The following is a 19,082-nucleotide window of genomic DNA, read 5'->3' as shown; positions in this document are numbered from 1 at the left end:
TAAAAAAATACATGTGATGTATGTAAATTGATGCAAATTAAGTGGATTGGGGGTCATGGGCCATGAATGTGTGACCTCTGATTGACAAATTGAAAGATTATTTTATCATCATCAAGAGGTTTGAAATTAAACTCTGCTTTTCTTTCCAGCTATACATGAATGTTTTTTGTTTTTTTTACAGTGTTATAAATAAAACTTTAATTTACATTATCACAGAATCTCCAGAACCGAGAGCTCTATCAGACGCTGTCGTTTCTGGTCCTCGGTGCAGACGGTGATTTATTGTGTCCTCTGTCCTCTGGCAGCGCAACTGTTCCTTTAAGAGCTAATTCGGTAATTGCATCTGCAGCAAGTTCTCCCCAGGGACCTTCAGATTAATTGAAAAGGGTTTCCCGACTGCCACGAACGCAACCTATGCCGGCTGAATCAAGAGGATTTTCATTTTTCTATTGTCTTTTTGCCGGCTAAATGTTTGGTTCTGGGGTTTAATAAAAAGAACACTTTGCATAATAGGATCAATGCTGTGTCGTGTGACTGAGACAGTTTCTAATACATGAGCTCACGAGATTAAAAACAGTCGAAAATAAAACCTCTTGAATGTGACTTTCCCTTTCTCTCGCTCTGACTCTTGCAGAATAGGGGGCGCTGTGCCCATCGTCTTCTCCTTCTTTGCAGAAGTGCTGTCCAGGGAGAAGAGAGGAGAACATCTGAGCTGGTTGTGTATGTTCTGGATGATTGGAGAGATCTATGCATCAGCGATGGCCTGGGCCATCATACCACACTATGGTGAGTGACAGAAATGTCATTATAACAAACTGCTATCAGGTTTATCAGGCTATACATCTGCTGTAGGTTTACCTAAACTTTGCATGGATTTCTGGACGACTCGCCTCCTTTGGCTCCTCGTGGTTTTACGAAGGGTTTTGTCTTCTGTAACATCGTGAAAATGTCTTTCGCGTTTCCTCGCATGTCGTCCTCGTCCGCTCGGATCTATTCTTGTTATTCTCCTCTTCCGATCGGTTCTCTTCCCAGTTGGCGACAGCTCAATGAACCGCAAGTAGACACAAGCTAGTCAACTGTCCGTCTAAGATAATCTGGCAAACGTTAAATACTGTCGGACGTTGTTGGGGAAAACCAGGGGAACGAGTTCCAGACGGACGGCGACTCCAACCGCGCGTCTACTTCTGGTCCATTGAGCTGTCGCGCAAAACTCAGTAGCCAATCAACAGGCTGCTTCCTAAGCCCCGCCCATGGACAGTCTAGTTTTTATTCGTTGAAGAAAGCGCTAGTAGATTTCGTCATACTTTTTGTCACATCAACTTTTTTATTTACTTGTCACAGAGACTCGGGAATAATGTTCATATAACAAATGTACATATTCCATTAAAAACCAGACGTTAACAGCTAGAATAGTCGTTTACCAGATTAACAATGTATAGAGTGTATTTCTGATTCATTTAAAGGTGCATTATGTAATGAATATAAAGCAACTGGCCATAAAATCCTCCTAATATGTCACAGAGACTCAGGAATAATGTTCATATAACAAACTGAACTCACCAATAACAACAGTACAGCCAAAATATTTGCATTAAAAAAAAACATTTTGCAGACTGCAAATCATGTTTATGTTTTGAAATCATGTTTTGGCATGTGGCGCCACCTACCGCCGTCTACCAATCATTGCAGTCAGTAGAGTCTCAGCTGCCGAGCAACCACGGGTTGCCAGTCACGTCAGAAAACGAAACCTAAAAGACCTCGGTATTTTGAATTTGAATGTAGTAACCGTTTTTGGCCACATTCTAACATATGGCACCTTTAACGTCTCGAAAAAAAAGGGTCGTTGACGGACAATTTTTCAAAAATGAACACTGCTGTGAAGGGAAGGCTGAAGTGATCGATACGTCTCCTACTACTTCACCAACAAATGTTCAATTCTACCCACTGTATCTTTACACACGACGAGGACTACAGTCTACCAAACTGTAAGGCTTCCCCGTGTCAAACGCCGCTTTCTTGAGAATCAATCACTTATAGCGGCTCTGCGTCTCGCTGCAGGCTGGCAGAGGCGGAGGTTAAGAGATTAACGTATGCACTGATACCAGAGAGCAGATGAACGCTGTGAGGGTGCGGGTGCGGAGCCAGCGGGGCGGAGAGACAACGCCGTGATTTATGACAATCCCGCGTTAGATATCAGCCCCACGCTCATCGCGACAACAAACACAAAAACAGGGGGAATGAGCTTTTTCCTCCGTCTTCGTCTTCTGTGACTCCTTGTCTTTTCTTTTTTTTTTCCTTTAACCTGCTGTCCCTTCCTGTTACTGCTCCTCGCTTTGTACTCTCCCGCTCTCTCTCCACCTAACTCTGTCCTTCCTTTTATTACCGCTCTCATCTCCCTCTCTCCATCCTCTGTCTCTGCAGAGTGTTCTTCTTGATCAGGCATAATTAGGTTTTTCTCCTTGCTCTAATGGGACGAAGCTACAGCTAGAGGTGATTTATGGCCAGATCACGCTTGAGCCAAACCGTGACGTCAGCAAGAGAGAGAGAGAGAGAGAGAGTGTGTGTGTGGTCTTGTATGTGTGTCTTTGTGAGGACCAAAAAAACGTATAAACCATAGGGAGTGAGGACATTTTGGCTGCTCCTCACGACTTTAAAGGGCTTTTAAAGGGTGATGGTTAAGGTTAGAGTTACTGCAAATGCTGTGTGTGTGTGTGTGTGTGTTATGATGCGCGTCACTTACAGTAACAGACACATGCAAGGTGTTCTTCAAGGGACATGTGAGGTCTTTGAAGGTAAAGCTGCAGTGCGTGACCTTTCCGTCGTCGTCGTCGTTGATGTTATTATCCTTCCCAGAAATAATCTAATATTATTTGTATGACGTGGCTCTGTCAAGCAATACTATCAGACATGACTGAGGGAGTGTTTGTATGTATACGGCACCAGTGCAGGGTGCTGGGTGTGGGCAAGAAGGGTTAATGCTGCCAAATTGCGGAAATTACAATAATTCACTACTATAAATAGTCATTTGGCACTATATAGCAATTTTAAAAACACTAGTTTATAAACTCTGTTGACAGACAAAAAAGAAAACAGGAATAGAAACACAATTTGGCACCAATTTTGTGCCAAAACAGAGTCATAAATCCAAATGTCAAAAAAGAACAATTAAAAAACAAGATTCACAAAGAAATAAAAACACAAAATCTCAAAATACAAAGATTAGAAGACGCCCTGATCCAGCCTCGTGTACGCGCCTCCATAAGATTGTCACGACCCCCTGGATTATCCAGGCACCTTTTTGTTGGACTTTGAGTTTTATTTTGAAGTTTTATTTATTCTGCTTCCTGCCCTCTCGTCCATGTCGATCGTCTGCCCCGCCCTAATTGTGTTTCATATTACAACACAGTTCAGTATTACTGCATTCAAAGAATTTCAGTGTCTTTTATGTCTGAGACAAAAAACAAATATCTGGTGACACAGTAGCTTAATCTCACTTCTCTTAGTAATCGTCATATACTCTTTTACAAATTGCAATCCCTCGCTTCATTGACACAGTAAATCTGCACAGACGCACCTTCGCGTCTTTGAAGGAACGGCTGTTTGATGCACCGTGCCGTCATCATCATCATCATCATCGGGGACCTCATTTATCTTCTCCACTCACTGACTCCTAACGTCTCCCAAAAGCCACCAGGCAGACTCACAGCTGGAGTCCTGGAGGAGATATATCTGCTCAGCACACAGCTGACGACAGACACACACAGAGAGACAGTTTCACGCAGTTTTACTCCGGTCACATCATTATTCACCGCTCATATCTTCACACGAACATCCACAGTGGACTCCGTATCAATGTCACTTACATCTATCTTTACATTTGTGTAATAACATGGCAATATTGATGTAATATCATAGTAATACCATCCTAGTACCAATTTGTAGTACCAAAAATGTAGTAAAACAAAACAGAAACATGTCAATGAGCATTTTTTTTTTTCAACCATGATTCATGATTATTGCACAGAAACTACCCTGGAAAATCCCCTGCATCAATTGGACCCTCGAAACTGACCATAGGTGTGAATGTGAGAGTGAATAGGTGTTAATTTCTATGGTTTTGCCCTGCAATGGATTGGCGATTTGTCCAGGGTGTACCCTGACTTTCCATGTCCAAAACAACTAGACCCTCCAACCTTAACCCCTGTCCACACACTCACCCCAAAAGAGAACAATTCTAAATGTCTATATGCAAAAATAAACAGCCGGTGTAGGATTTTTGTTTCTATTCTCACAGTGAATATGGATTTTTTTTTTTTTAAATGCCCTGTGCTTCCATAAAATCAAGTTAGCAAGTTTGCTATTTTTGATACCAATGAATTTTTGAGACTTGTACTTTCCCAGTAATGGTCACAGAAGTTCAGAGGTCACAAAGGTGTTGCTAATAAATAGCTTTAGGGATTTAAAGGTGTAGCAAAACAATGGGTTTTAATTTGGGTTATACCAAGTTCTGATTGGGATTTTCTACATTAAATATGCACAACTATTCCCCCTTACCCTCTTAGAGGGAGCTTGGACCTTTTGTTACTTAAGCATTACCTAATTACAGATAAGATGTTATTACTATATTATTACATCGCTATTACCATGTTATTACGTTTCTTAAATGCTAGCGTAGGTGTAAAAAACTATCTGTCTTTCCCCAGTATCTGGGTCTGGGTGTAGTGCAGCAGTGCTGACTCAGTCATCCATAGACCTAGAGTCAATTATGTACATAATCCCTGTAATGAGATTTCCGATGGCATGGACAAAACACTCGCCCTGAGGGGCACGGAGCCACGCTACATATCTGCAAAAAAAGGCAATCACTGCCGAACAACTCCTTCCCCTTTTTCTTTTTCTTTCTCTCTCTTTTTCTGTGTTTTTTTTTGTGTCTAGAAGTCTCTCTGAAGACACAAACACACACAGAGAAAGGAGAAGGGGAATAAATAAAGAGCAGAATCAAACACTCGGGCGACAAAAGTCATTCCTCGTGCAGCTGCTGCCCAACAAAGAACACAACGACTGCAGCGTGACACCATCACAGACTCATCTGCCACCTGAGATATGTTCTCTCGCGGCTCAAAACCTCATCAGATATTGTGCAAATAGTCAATTCAAAGCACACGTCTGTTTGTTTTTCCATTTCTGTTTTCTCTACAGAGACATTTTTTTCCATCTCTCTGGTACAGTTTTTTTTTGGAACCACTTGTAACAGACGCCCACTCTCCTTTGTACGTCGTTGTTTTTAGCAGTTGATGTATGAATTGCTATCAAAGCGGGATTTTTTTAATGCGCTGTGCTGCGAGATTAACTCCAAGCAGCGCTTTTTTCCGGCACAACCATTAGCGTTAACCCCCCTCCCCTCCCCACCCTCTGACTCCTCTCCTACGCCTGTTGATGAATAATGGTGTTATTCCCTCCGGAGCAGCGTCTCCACGAGGCACGATCTGTTGAGAGACGTGGGAGGTCACAACTGTCACGGTCTCTGTGCTTCCTCCCCCAAAATTTGAGTGTACACAAAATGCAGAGCTACAATACATCGTGTCCTCCAGAGGCGGCGCTTACTTTTCTTCCTCTTTTCTCGGTACTGTGCTACAGTAAGATTACACAATATATTTGTGTCATGATGGTCAGATTACCAGTCACAGTGGCATGGATTATTGCCGACTAGCAACACTATGTACACTAACGTTCAAAAGTTTGGGGTCACTGAGAAATGTCCTTATTGTTGAAGGAAAAGCCAAACATTAAAGGTGCCATATGTAAGAATGTGGCCAAAAAACGGTTACTACATTCAAATCCAAAATACAGAGGTCTTTTAGGTTTCCTTTTCTGACGTGACTGGCAACCCATGGTTGCTCGGCAGCTGATACTCTACTGTAATAATTGGTAGACGGCGGTAGGTGGCGCCACATGACAAAAACACGATTTCAAAACATAAACATGATTTGCAGTCTGCAAAATATTTTGTCTGTACTGTTGTTGTTGGTGAGTTCAGTTTGTTATATGAACATTATTCCTGAGTCTCTGTGACATTTTAGGAGGATTTTATGGCCAGTTGGTTTATATTCATTACATAATGCACCTTTAAATGAATCAGAAATACACTCTATACATTGTTAATCTGGTAAACGACTATTCTAGCTGTAAACGTCTGGTTTTTAATGGAATATGTACATAGGTGTATAGAGGCCCATTTCCAGCGTTCTAATGGTACGTTTTGTTTGCCAATCGCGTTAGAAGGCTATTGGATGATTAGAAAACCCTTGAAAACCCTTGTGCAATGATGTTAGCACAGCTGAAAAAAATTACTATTTTAAATAAATATCATTATTTCTAATCCTGTCAATGTCTTGACAATATTTTCTATTCATTTTGCAACTCTATTGATGAATAAAAGTGTGACTTTTAATGGAAAACACCAAAAATTGTATAGGTGTACCCAAACTTTTGAACGGTAGGGCAAACCCCCCCCCCCCGACCAATCAATGTTCACAACCCTACATGAGTCTATACGTCATTGTGGAGGCGGGGCAGTAGACCTGAAGTTGCTGAAGGGCCAACATTTTTGGATTTTTTTAACTTTGTCTTGCTCGTCCCTTGAGGAGACGCCAAAGAGGCAAATGTACTGTTGCTAGAGCTCAAAAGAACGTTCTTCATTGTCACTATTCCACCTAACGTCACGTCAAAGAACTCTGTTATCCAATTGGTCCAGGAGCTCGTAATGTCAGACTAGGCAGGGAAATAGAAAACATTTAAAGCATTAAAGCCGGTAATGGCGACAAATGGTCTGAATCTGTGTAGTCTGATCCCTGTGTGTTATTTATCCGGCTTTTTTACTTCCATATACTGACCTCCAAAAAACTGCAATACACACCAAAGTCAGCTGCCTGGGTTACTCACCCGCACTCGCTCCAGAGACCACATTACCTCCCCCCGCCGTCCTCCAACAGCTCCACTGGCTCCCTGTCCAGAACTGTATCCAGCACAAACTCCTCCTCCTCCTCGTCGTCACCTAAAAAGACCTCAATAACCAAGCTCCGTCTTATCTCCACCCAACCTCCTGACCACCATCACCAGAACCAAGCACCAAACCTTGGGTTGACCGAGCGGTTTTTTTTTTTGCAGTAGAATCCACTTTTTGTGGGCGCTTCTGTATGATTCTGTCTGGCTTTACTAGCACTGTGTGCTTCTTCTGCCTCGCCTGTTCGGTCGTGAAGTTAAATGTGTAGCACTGACACAAAACAGAAACGATCAGAGACAGAGGGAGTATTACAAAGAGTCACGCGGAGAGGATTGTGAATATTGTGCGTAGCAGATTTTTATATTTATATTCAAATACACTGCTTTCTTTATTTTTAATATTTAGCGATGCTAGCGATAGCTTTTCCAGTCAGTTTAGTGACGCATTCTGAGTTTGCAGATCGTATGACAGAAGAAGAACCAGGTCGTCAATGCTGTTTGTGTGATAACACACAAGCATTTTAATATTTTTTTAATGTCTTTGGAGAACGTATGATGTTTTATATGTACTTTATGTACAGTATGTACTCACGGCTGTGTAGGTGGTATTATGGTGTTGTGTTAGTAGTGTCACTGCCATCTACATTTTTAAGTAAGTGTAAGGGTTTTTCTGTGTTTATGTGTGGGTATGCAGACATGCACTGTGAGCATATGTGTGTGTGTGTGTGTGTGTGTGTGTGTGTGTGTGTGTGTGTGCGTGCATGTGTTACAATGATTAATGAGTCTAGCAGAGTGCCTGTGGGCTGAGATCAGGTGCAACAAGATTTAACTTAGCAGAAAACACTCAATTTCTTTCCTACACATTCAATTAACCCGTCCCTCTGCACTTCTCACAGCTGCCCCTGGAGAGCCATTCATCTGTGGGCAAACACACACACACACACACACACACACACAAACACACATCTCTCTGCTTTAGCTGCAGAGCTCTCCTCTCCTCTCCTCTCCCTTTTTTTTATTTTTTTTTATTTTATCTGCAGTTCCTTTGCGGCCCTTTTGCAGTAAAAGGTTCACACGTAACATTTGAGAATCAGCCTCTGGATATAAACGCCACGACAACATTACGTCTTATTGCGGCTGAAGTGCCCTTGAGCAAGGCACCTAACCCTCCTCCTCACTGCACCCCGAGCGCCGCTGAACGAAGGCAGCTCACTGCTCCGGGTTAGCGTGTACTTCACCTCACTGCGGGACTAATAAGGGATCTTAATCAAGTCAAGTCATCCTATTTATTTATATGACGCTCCTGTGATTGGCTCAATAATAGTCACCTGCCAAGACCATCCTTTTATTAAATTACACAAACGCTTCTGATTCACCAGAGCTCTAAATACACACACACACACACACACACACACACACACACACACACAAAAAAAACATCATTTAAATATTTAGCAACATTTATAATCCAATCCAATCCTCCATTTCTTTCTTACTGTAGCACATTTAAAAAACAAGAGCGTTGACCAAAGTGCTGAATATCGCAAAAATACATACATACACAGACGGGATAAAAAAAACAATAATAAAAGTATAAGAACGTTAAAAGAAGAGTATAAAACCAATAAAACCGCGTAACACAAGAGCAATAAAGAAATATAAAACACAAAAAACTGCCGACTCTTACATGCGGTCACAGCAGTTTTTACCTCAATCCAGTTACGACAAATAAGTGATTTTTCTGCAGAACGCAGCGATCGTGAAGGTGAATATAGATGGAAACGTGGCACGTTGCAGCTGAATATCCCTCACTTTATTACTCTAATGTAGCCTTCGGTTTAGTTTGGCCAATTTTGGGCTATTGTAAAAACACAGAGATTTTAGGCTGCTTTTTTTTTTCTTTACATTACTATATTAAATTGTATATACAGAGGCTATAAGAATGTGCAATATAGAGTGTTTTATATCTTTTTTTCCAGCACAACCTATAGGCAATCTGATGATATGTTGTCTGGCTTTACTAGCACGGTGTGCTTCTTCTACCTGGCCTCATAATGATAGATAATTTTATTCTTTGTTTGTGAGAGGAAAATGATTTTGGTTTTTTTCAATATGCAACCTATCTTGACTCAACAACATATAAGGATAGGGTGGGGGGGGGGAAATCGATTCACATAGGAAACGCGATTCTAATCATCCACGATTCTGAATCGATTCATAAACTGCAAAAATAAATCTTTGGGAAAAAAAAAAAAAATTTAAGATTCTTTTTTGAAAAACCACACAAAACACCAGTTTGTGTTATTTGTGTACAGTTTAGGTTCAAGTTATTATTTTTTGTACAGTAAGTAAGTTTTTATTTGTTTTGAATGAATAAATGTTAACTTTTGTCTTAAGTTTACCTTTGTGTGATCACACTATCTTATACAAACTGTATTGTTTTGATGCCACAATTTGCCTTAACACACTATGCATTGTATCCATTTTTGAATCGAGAATCATATGAATCGAATCAGTTGAATCTAGAATCGATTTTGAATCGAATCGTGACCCTAAGAATCGGAATCGAATTGAATCGTGAGCCACCCAAAGATTCACATCCCTATATAAGGATGTCCATATAAGGAGTTGTGTATTATTCCCACATCTTTAGAATGGAACAGACTCAGCACCAATTGCATTTAACCGAACATCACCTCAATGTATTCCCCTAAAGTCGTGCTGCTCTGTGTCCTCCATCTTCATCTGATCTTCCTCTCACAGGCTGGAGCTTCAGCATGGGTTCAGCGTACCAGTTCCACAGTTGGAGGGTGTTTGTGGTGGTGTGCGCCCTCCCCTGCGTGTGCGCCGTGGTGGCGCTGACGTTCATGCCCGAAAGCCCCAGGTTCTACCTTGAGGTAAACTTTTTTTCTCTCTATCTGGATCTGCTAAAAATGAGTTTAATGGTGAAGAATCGCGGTGTCGTCAAAAACGAGGGGCTTATATGCTGTATATCCAAGAAGCAGCAGGTTTTCTGCTGCTGGATTATTACTCTTTGAAGTACAGTGAGTCGCTGTTGTGACGTGACGATTTCTGTCCGTCTGGTTAAAAACCCAAACGCGTTTTTTTTAACGTGGTGGTGAGACAGTTACTCACTCCGTCTTTGCTTCCTGTCAGGTGGGGAAGCACGACGAAGCCTGGATGATCCTCAAACAGATCCATGACACCAACATGAGAGCGCGTGGGCAGCCGGAGAAAGTCTTCACGGTGAGCGTTTGTGTCTCGCACTGGGTTTTCCTTGATGCTCAAGGAAGTAAAGAGGCTTATGTTCTGCCACCAGTGGGACAGGTTTTAACGCTTTCACTGTGCACCATCATATCTTGAATTATAGAGATTCTGAAAGCTGTTTTGTGTCATTCAGGCTTATGTGATGCACGAGCTGCACTTTGGGGAAAAGCCTCTTAGTCGACGGGTTCCTTAAACTGATCGTACGCTGTTCAACACACTGTTTATATTCATCTTTTTCATCATTATGTGGATGCTCACTTTCCTCTACTAAACATGAGAATAAGTAGTACACTATACTGCTCTACACTACACTATACTATACTATACTACACTACACTACACTATACTATACTATACTACACTACACTACACTATATTGTACTGTACTACACTACACTACACTATATTGTACTGTACTACACTACACTATACTATATACTACACTACAATATACTATATTGTACTGTACTACACTACACTATACTATATACTACACTACACTATACTGTACTGTACTACACTACACTATACTATATACTACACTACAATATACTATATTGTACTGTACTACACTACACTATACTATATACTACACTACACTATACTGTACTGTACTACACTACACTATACTATATACTACACTACAATATACTGTACTGTACTACACTATACAATACTATACTGTACTGTACTGCATTACACTATGCTATACTATACTGTACTGTATTACACTACACTATACTATATACTACACTACACTATACTGTACTGTACTACACTACACTATACTATACTACACTACACTATACTGTACTGTACTACACTACACTATACTATATACTACACTACAATATACTGTTCTGTACTACATTATACAATACTATACTGTACTGCACTACACTATGCTATACTATACTGTACTGTATTACACTACACTATACTATATACTACACTACACTATACTGTACTACACTACACTATACTATATACTACACTACACTATACTGTACTGTACTACACTACACTATACTATATACTACACTACACTATACTGTACTACACTACACTATACTATATACTACACTACACTATACTGTACTGTACTACACTACACTATACTATATACTACACTACACTATACTGTACTGTACTACACTACACTATACTGTACTACACTATACAATACTGTACTGTACTACACTACACTATACTATACTACACTACAATATACTGTACTGTACTAAACCACACTATACTGTACTATACTATACAATACTATACTGTACTGCACTACACTATGCTATACTATACTGTACTGTACTACACTATACTATACTGTACTACACTATTCTATACTATACTACACTATACTATACTATATTACACGATACTACACTATGCTATACTATACTGCCCTATACTATACTACACTATAATGTACTACACTATACTGTACTATGCTTTACTATACTATACTCTAGTACGCTATACTAAACAGTACTACACTGTACTATACTATACAGCACTGAACTATACTATACTGCACTACACTAAACTACACTACACTGTACTGTACTATGCAGTACTATACTACACAATACTGTACTGTACTGTACTATACTGCAATATACTGTACTGTACTATACATTACTACAGTACAATTTACTATACTATACTACACTGTACTGTTCTATTGTATAGAGTACTATACTACTATATACTAAACTGTAGTGTGCTTGACTACACTATACTGTACTGGACTATACTACAATACACTATACTGTACTATACTACACTATTATGTACTATGCTATACTGTACTATGTTATACTACCCTACTATAAAAAGGTGAATCGACAATATTTTGTGTTCTATTGTTTCCCATGGTTCATTTTGCAGGTAAACAGGATCAAGATTCCCAAACAGCTGGATGAACTGGTTGAAATGGATTCAGGATCTGGCAACCCGGTTTCCAGGGTTTTCTTTCGGATGAAAGCTGAATTGCATGGGGTAAACATTTCATTAATTAAAAATTTTCAGGTAAAACAAAGGTTTCTTCTTTACATCAAGTGTAACGAATCTGGCGTCTCTCTTTAGATCTACCACAACCTGATGAAGTGCTTTAACTACCCTATGCGGGAGAACATGATGCGCCTGGCCCTGGTGTGGTTAACGCTGTCGTTTGGGTGAGTTCTTTTGTGACACAGATAAATTGTAAACGTCTTCGGTCGAAAACAATAGCGCTAACAGGCAGATGGGACTGCGACCGTGTTGCTTTTCTCTAATTTGATCTCTCTGCGGTCGCAGAAGTTTCGTGGCGTTGGAATCAATCACAGCTTGGTGGATCAATACTTGTGTCCATTGTTGTCTCAGTGAGAGCAGAGACAGGGAGGGAACACAGCCTGAAAACTCTTTAAATTCAAACAGAAACCACAGGTGTCAGGGTGTCGAGGACACGTAACTATCGATGTTTTTGTCAAATGTAAATAACTATATTCCGTTTCAGGTATTATGGCCTGTCAGTCTGGTTCCCCGATGTCATTAAGCACCTCCAGGCGGACGAATACGCCTCCAAGGTGCAGATCCACAACAACGAACGCATCGAGGACTTCACCTTCAACTTCACCCTGGAGAACCAGATTCACAAAAACGGCGTCTTCGTCAATGACCGGTAGATACGATGAGTGTGGAGATGTAGCTGTCTGAGATGTTGAGTACTGTGGCAGAAGATTAAATCTAGGAAACTGTGATTTCTCCAGGTTCATCAACATGAAGCTCAGGTCCGTCACCTTCATTGACTCCACCTTTCGTAACTGCTACTTTGACGACGTGAAGTCCGTGGGCTCCTTTTTCCGCAACTGCACCTTCGTCGACGTGTTCTTCTTCAATACAGGTGAGCGAGCCGTTAGATGTAAGTTCAGATTCATCAGGTGTTAGGGTTAGGGTAACCTAGGGTTAGGGTTAGGGTTAGGGTAAGGATTAGGGCAGGGGTTCTCAAAGTTGTGATACCTGAGGGCCAATTTAGGAACCCAACATTGGACTGATGGCCGCCAAAGGAAAAAAAAACCCAGAAAGAAATCCCATTTGTAAAAAAGTTTATGACCAGATTGCAGTTCTACAGTTTAGCTTTAAGTAATATAAGCGTTAATATAATGTAATTTAAGCATTAATATAATAAAGCTTTATAATTTACTGGGTAATTACCCAGTATTTTGGCCATTGTTCTTACCTTCTAATTACAGGTTAATACCAAGTAACACATTTCTGTTACCATATATTTACTGGGTAAATAGCTATTAATTGGGGGCTGTAGCTATCTGCTTATTACCAGCTTATAACCCAATAATACACTAAAATTCACCATATAGAAACCAGGTAAATACCCAGTATTTTTGTTTACACTTATTGGTCTGTATCCAGTAATGTCCAATAAACATTTAACAAGCTTAGTAGCTCCTGGATTAAAACTATCAACTGTAATTCATTGCGGGCCGCCAGAAATGTTTCCGCGGGCCGCCATTGGCCCCCCGGGCCGCACTTTGAGAACCAATGAATTAGGGTTATGGTTAGCCATATAATTAGGGTTAGGGTTAGTGGTAAATGTATATATATTATAACCCCAAGCACGAAGAGGGAAAGACCTGTCACACTGTCACCGCAGATATCGACGACGCCAAGTTGATCGACGGCACGGAAGTGGTCAACAGCACGTTCGCGCACAACAAGACGGGCTGTCAGATGACGTTCGACGACGACTACAGCGCCTACTGGGTTTACTTCATCAACTTCCTCGGGACCCTGGCCGTCCTCCCCGGCAACATCGTGTCCGCCCTTCTCATGGACAAGATCGGCCGCCTGTCCATGCTAGGTGAGAGCGATGCGTGAATGGTGGGTTCACGCTAAGAAGACGCTACCGTCCGCGCTCGATACGTAGACTTTGTTCACTTTTTTTTTGTTTTCTACAGTTGGACAGATATCGCGATGTATCGCTGTATGATTGTCTTGCTATATATTGATCGTTGTATCGCGATATAATCGGTATCGTGATCATACTGAACTCTGTGTCCAGATGTTCATACCAGGTCTGAACGGGGACCATATTTCCCATAATTCAGTGGAACATTAGACAAATAACCGCTCCCTCACCTCACTCCTGCTCTCTTTGTCTTTGTGTACGTCCATCAGGCGGTTCTATGGTGCTTTCAGGCATCAGCTGTTTCTTCTTATGGTTTGGCACCAGTGAGTCCATGATGATTTTCATGCTGTGCCTTTACAACGGCCTGAGCATCTCCGCGTGGAACTCCCTGGATGTGGTCACCACTGAGTCGTTCCCGACCGTCAGAAGGTGAGAGTTTCCGTTTACCCCCAATGTTTGCACTCATGAATAAATGAGTGAAAAAGAACAACGGTGTTAAGTCCTTTTCGTTGACTCTTTGCAGAGGAACGGGGTTTGGCTTCTGCAACGCTCTCTGTAAGCTCGCCGCCGTCCTGGGCAACCTGATCTTCGGCTCTCTCGTGGGCATCACCAAGGCCATTCCCATCCTCATGGCGTCGTCCGTGCTCGTCGGCGGGGGCCTGGTCGCGCTCCGGTTACCTGACACTCGAGCGAACGTCCTCATGTAACACCAGCGTCGTCCACTGGGGGTTAAAAAAAAAAAATGGAAACCTGGGTGGACGCCCCCCGGGGAGAGTTGGGTAAGAAATGCAAACGGCTTGGTTCATACATTCACACCTGCAGTCACATTAAGTGAAGCTGGGAAATATCCCATATTTTCATAGGGTATTATCACACGACAGAGCTGGCGGCGGTTAGTAAGGTGTTGGGTTTTTTTTCCAGTGACTTCTTGCACCTTCTGGCCAAAAATCTTGTAGCTCCAAGCTTCCATTATTGATGGCGTCTTATTAAGACGAGCCAGATGGGGGGAGGAAAGTTGGAAAAACAAGCTGTAATGAGCACAGCGAACCTGCTGTTTGACAACATCAGGAATAGATGATCAGACAGAGGAGACACACGACGCACCGGCGTGACAGCTGGCACCCCCCCCCCCCACAGGACAACCACAGTCGAAGGGCTACATGCTGTAGTCGAATCATACATAAATGCATAAAAAGCTACACAGATCTCACTGGCCACTTTATTAGGTACAGAGGACACAGTGTGGTCTCCTGCTGCGATAGATGCCTTTCTCTATTTTTTGATCTCTGAGCATCAGCAAGGTATTAGAGATGATTGTGTGTGATAATCCCAGCAGTTTAACAGTCTCTGAAATACTCTGATGCAAGGTTATTATTAAAGTTTTTATAGCCTTTTCATTAGTTTTTAAGAGCGATTGACCAGTTTCACTTTAGTTTTAGTCTTAGTCTTAGTTTTTCAAGGTATTAAGCGAAAGCCTTGACTTGTAGACGCTGAAGGTGTGACACCAACTACGGATGATCAAATCCTCTCATTTCATTCTTTAAACCTTTAAAATCTGCAGGTAAATCAAAAGTAAAACTTCAAAATTTGAAGTTTTTGGTCTGTATGCCAGAATGAAGTTGTGGAAAAGCTGAATTTATCTACAATTCAGTTTGGTTTTAGTTACTTTAGCTTTTTTATTTATTTATTTATTAAATTGACGTTTTTATTTTTATTTCAGTTAACGACAATGCAAATGTTGCATTGACGTGCAGGTGTACCTAATAAAGTGGACGTCGAGTGTGGAATACAGATTGTCACATGCATATACCGAGACTTTTCCCACTCTACACACACACACACTTATACGACACGCACGGCGACCTTTTCAGAGTTAATTATAATAACGACGACAACGACACCAAGCCCTTGCATTTCCTACCTGACCCCAGAATCAAAAAGGCCATATTGAAAAACTGTATTTTCATGTACCAATAATTGAACGCTGTTATTTTTCTTTTCTTGCTTTGTTATTGTGGAAGTTGAAATGGTGATTTTTTTTTTTTTTTTTTATCCAAATGTGAGCCCAGGTCCCCTCCTCCTATATGTGTGTGTGTGTGTGTTATTGTATAAATGGCGAGTTCCCCCCCCTCCTCCTCCTTCTGCTGCTTTGTGTTGGATCTCTGACGTCCATTAATGACACGTCGTGCCACTTCCTTTTGAGAATTTACTGAATGGCCTTTTTTTTTTTTTTTTTTTTTTTAAATGTGCCTCTCCTTAAGTGGAGCAGTCTGAAACATGAAGAGAAATTGAACCCGATAAGATAATCATGGCGTTTTTGTGTGTGAATAATATGTGTGCAATTTTCTCGTACTGTTCATTTTTAATCGGACTCGTGTTTCTGTGTGATAAGCCTCCTCTTCTTCTTCTTTCTTTTTTTTTTTTTTTGTAAAAATCAGATACACGGCACGACAGTGGATTCAAATATGACTTGATTTGGCGTAAGATACCGCGCAAGACACACAAAGTAATAATGTAAATAACAATCTGGGGGCCAATTTGTTCCACCCATGATGAAAATGTCTCCTAAGGAAACATCAGCTTTTTTTTTTTTTCATTATATTTTATTTTATATTTTAAAAAAAAAACATCAGAGGAAGAAATTGAGCTTAAAACAGATTATTATTTGCCAAATCTATCAACTAACACTTGAAAACGTGATCTACCTTACCTACCTTTATCTGAGGAAAGGGGAACCCATATATACATATGCACCATTTTAAGTGACAGGTGTTTTGTGTATTTGTTATCGCAGCCCTTGCACTGCTGTCGAAAAAAAACTGGCTTCCAAAGTGGTACTTACTGTACATGAAGACGTCTCTATTTCCATTTATTTCACACACACAAACAAAAACCTGTACTTTCTCCTCTCGTATTTTTTGAAACACGGCCGAAAATACACGAGAATACACGAGATGTTCATAACATGACTTACAAATTTGAGTTACAGAAGAAAGTGATTTTATTTTTTATTACGGTTGACATTCCCGGTGTGTTTACGTTTACGTTTGAGGTATCGCTTATGTACTGTATTTATGTGCGTGTATGTGAGAGAGTGTGTGTGTGTGTGTGTGTGTGTGTGTGTGTGTGTGTGTGTGTGTGTGTGTGTGTGTGTGTGTGTGTGTGTGTGTGTGTGTGTGTGTGTGTGTGTGTGTGTGAGTGCATGAGTATAAATATTATGTACATATCCAATCTGATATTGGTGAAGTTCTGGGTTAAATGTGTAAAAAATTGCCTCATTGTCTCTGCTGCCGTGTCCAGGTGATAAATCCATCTACTGTATCTGTGTGTGTGTGTGTGTGGGTGTGTGTGTGTGTGTGTGTGTGTGTATGTGTGTGTGTGTCTGTGTCCAGGGGTCTCAAACTTGCGGCTCCCCCAATTGATTCAATGCGGCCTGCCACTTAAAGTCGAGTTAAAATATTTTTTTTTTCATATTTATAGATTCATTTTGCATCAAAACAAGCGCTTTTATTTTGAAATTCCGTGAAATATCGTCAAAAATGTCATTTTGTTATGTTATTTTGACATCATAATGGAGTATTGTGATATAATCTTAGCTCATGTCGTCCACCCAGACTGAACAGTTGTTGTTTTTTTTACCAGAAAGTTTGACTTTTTTTCCACTTCCTGTCCAGACTAGATGCTCTTTAGACCTTTTGAGTTTGAGACCCCTGCTTTAAATCCTTATTTACAGTACCTGCTACTATGTGTGTGTTTGTGTGTGTGCATCATCTTGCATGCATGTAAGAAAACTTCTGTTCTTTTGTGGTCAACGTTTGCGTTCTTACTGTAAAACCCTTCTGGCAGTAAAAAAAAAAAAAAAAAAAATGGTGGCAATATTAAGGTTTTTGTTGAGGGGGGAAAAATGTGAATGTATCACTCTTGTTTGTTCTGTTCATCCATATATGGAGGTTACTAAAAACAAAAAAAAAATGTATGTGGAGAATACAGTCGTGTATATCGTCGTAAAAAGAGGACCTGCCAGACCTGTGTAGGACGACTGCGCCGTACGCCGCGAGGTCCAGTGAAGCGTGTGAAGATGCTGTGCGTGAAGAAATATTTGCCAAAATGACGCTCCGTGAATGACGAGTGAAACTGGAAAGGCAGGGATTGCAGGCTGTGCTGCATATAAACAATAATATATAATAAAAGTTATGTTCTCTAGCAAAATGATGCTGTGTTTTTATTTTTTTCAGTCTGTATCAAAACAAACACTTTTATTTTGAAATTCTGCGAAATATAGTCACAAATGTCTTTTTTTTTTTTTTAGGAAGTTTGAATTTGACCTTTCCTGACCAGACTAGATGCTCTTTGGACATTTTAAATTTGCAGTATGTCTGACTTAAAGGTGCATTATGTAATAAATCTAAATCAACTGGCCATAAAATCCTCCTAATATGTCACAGAGACTCAGGAATAATGTTCATATAACAAACTGAACTCACCAACAACAACAGTACAGACAAAATATTTGCATTAAAAAAAATTGTTTGCAGACTGCAAATCATGTTTATGTTTTGAAATCATGTTTTGGCATGTGGCGCCACCTACCGCCACCTACTGCCACCTACCAATCATTGCAGTCAGTAGAGTCTCAGCTGCCGAGCAACCACGGGTTCCCAGTTACGTCAGAAAACGAAACCTAAAAGACCTCTGTATTTTTAATTTGAATGTAACCGTTTTTTGACCACATTCTTACATATGCCACCTTTAATTATGTTTCGGAGAGAAATATACTTCATTCAAACACTCAGGGTAATGCTGCCATCTAGTGGCTGATGTAAAGTACTTCAAGTACACTCAAAGATTGGTAATATCAGATAAACTGTAATGCAGCAAATGTTCAACAGGTAAATGA

At 40.6% G+C, this 19,082-nt stretch overlaps 1 protein-coding gene across 1 annotated transcript in view; it reads left to right on the top strand.

The window, feature by feature from the left end:
- sv2ca (synaptic vesicle glycoprotein 2Ca) overlaps positions 1–14,892 on the top strand; it is a gene marked incomplete at both ends in the record, with an annotated part of 33,137 nt that extends 18,245 nt beyond the window's left edge. Inside the window, 10 exons of the mRNA XM_083905488.1 lie at positions 635–786; positions 9,766–9,899; positions 10,159–10,248; positions 12,169–12,279; positions 12,367–12,455; positions 12,776–12,940; positions 13,029–13,162; positions 13,931–14,137; positions 14,455–14,614; positions 14,709–14,892. Coding sequence (XP_083761614.1) covers positions 635–786; positions 9,766–9,899; positions 10,159–10,248; positions 12,169–12,279; positions 12,367–12,455; positions 12,776–12,940; positions 13,029–13,162; positions 13,931–14,137; positions 14,455–14,614; positions 14,709–14,892 — 1,426 coding nt within the window. The remainder of the gene's footprint in view (positions 1–634; positions 787–9,765; positions 9,900–10,158; positions 10,249–12,168; positions 12,280–12,366; positions 12,456–12,775; positions 12,941–13,028; positions 13,163–13,930; positions 14,138–14,454; positions 14,615–14,708) is intronic.
- Between the last annotated feature and the right edge of the window lie 4,190 nt (positions 14,893–19,082).

Source organism: Microchirus variegatus (genome assembly GCF_963457635.1).
Source record: "Microchirus variegatus genome assembly, chromosome: 18".
Lineage (NCBI taxonomy): Eukaryota > Metazoa > Chordata > Actinopteri > Pleuronectiformes > Soleidae > Microchirus > Microchirus variegatus.
Note: the sequence above shows the minus strand (reverse complement) of the source record. Positions and strands in the feature narration are given on the sequence as shown.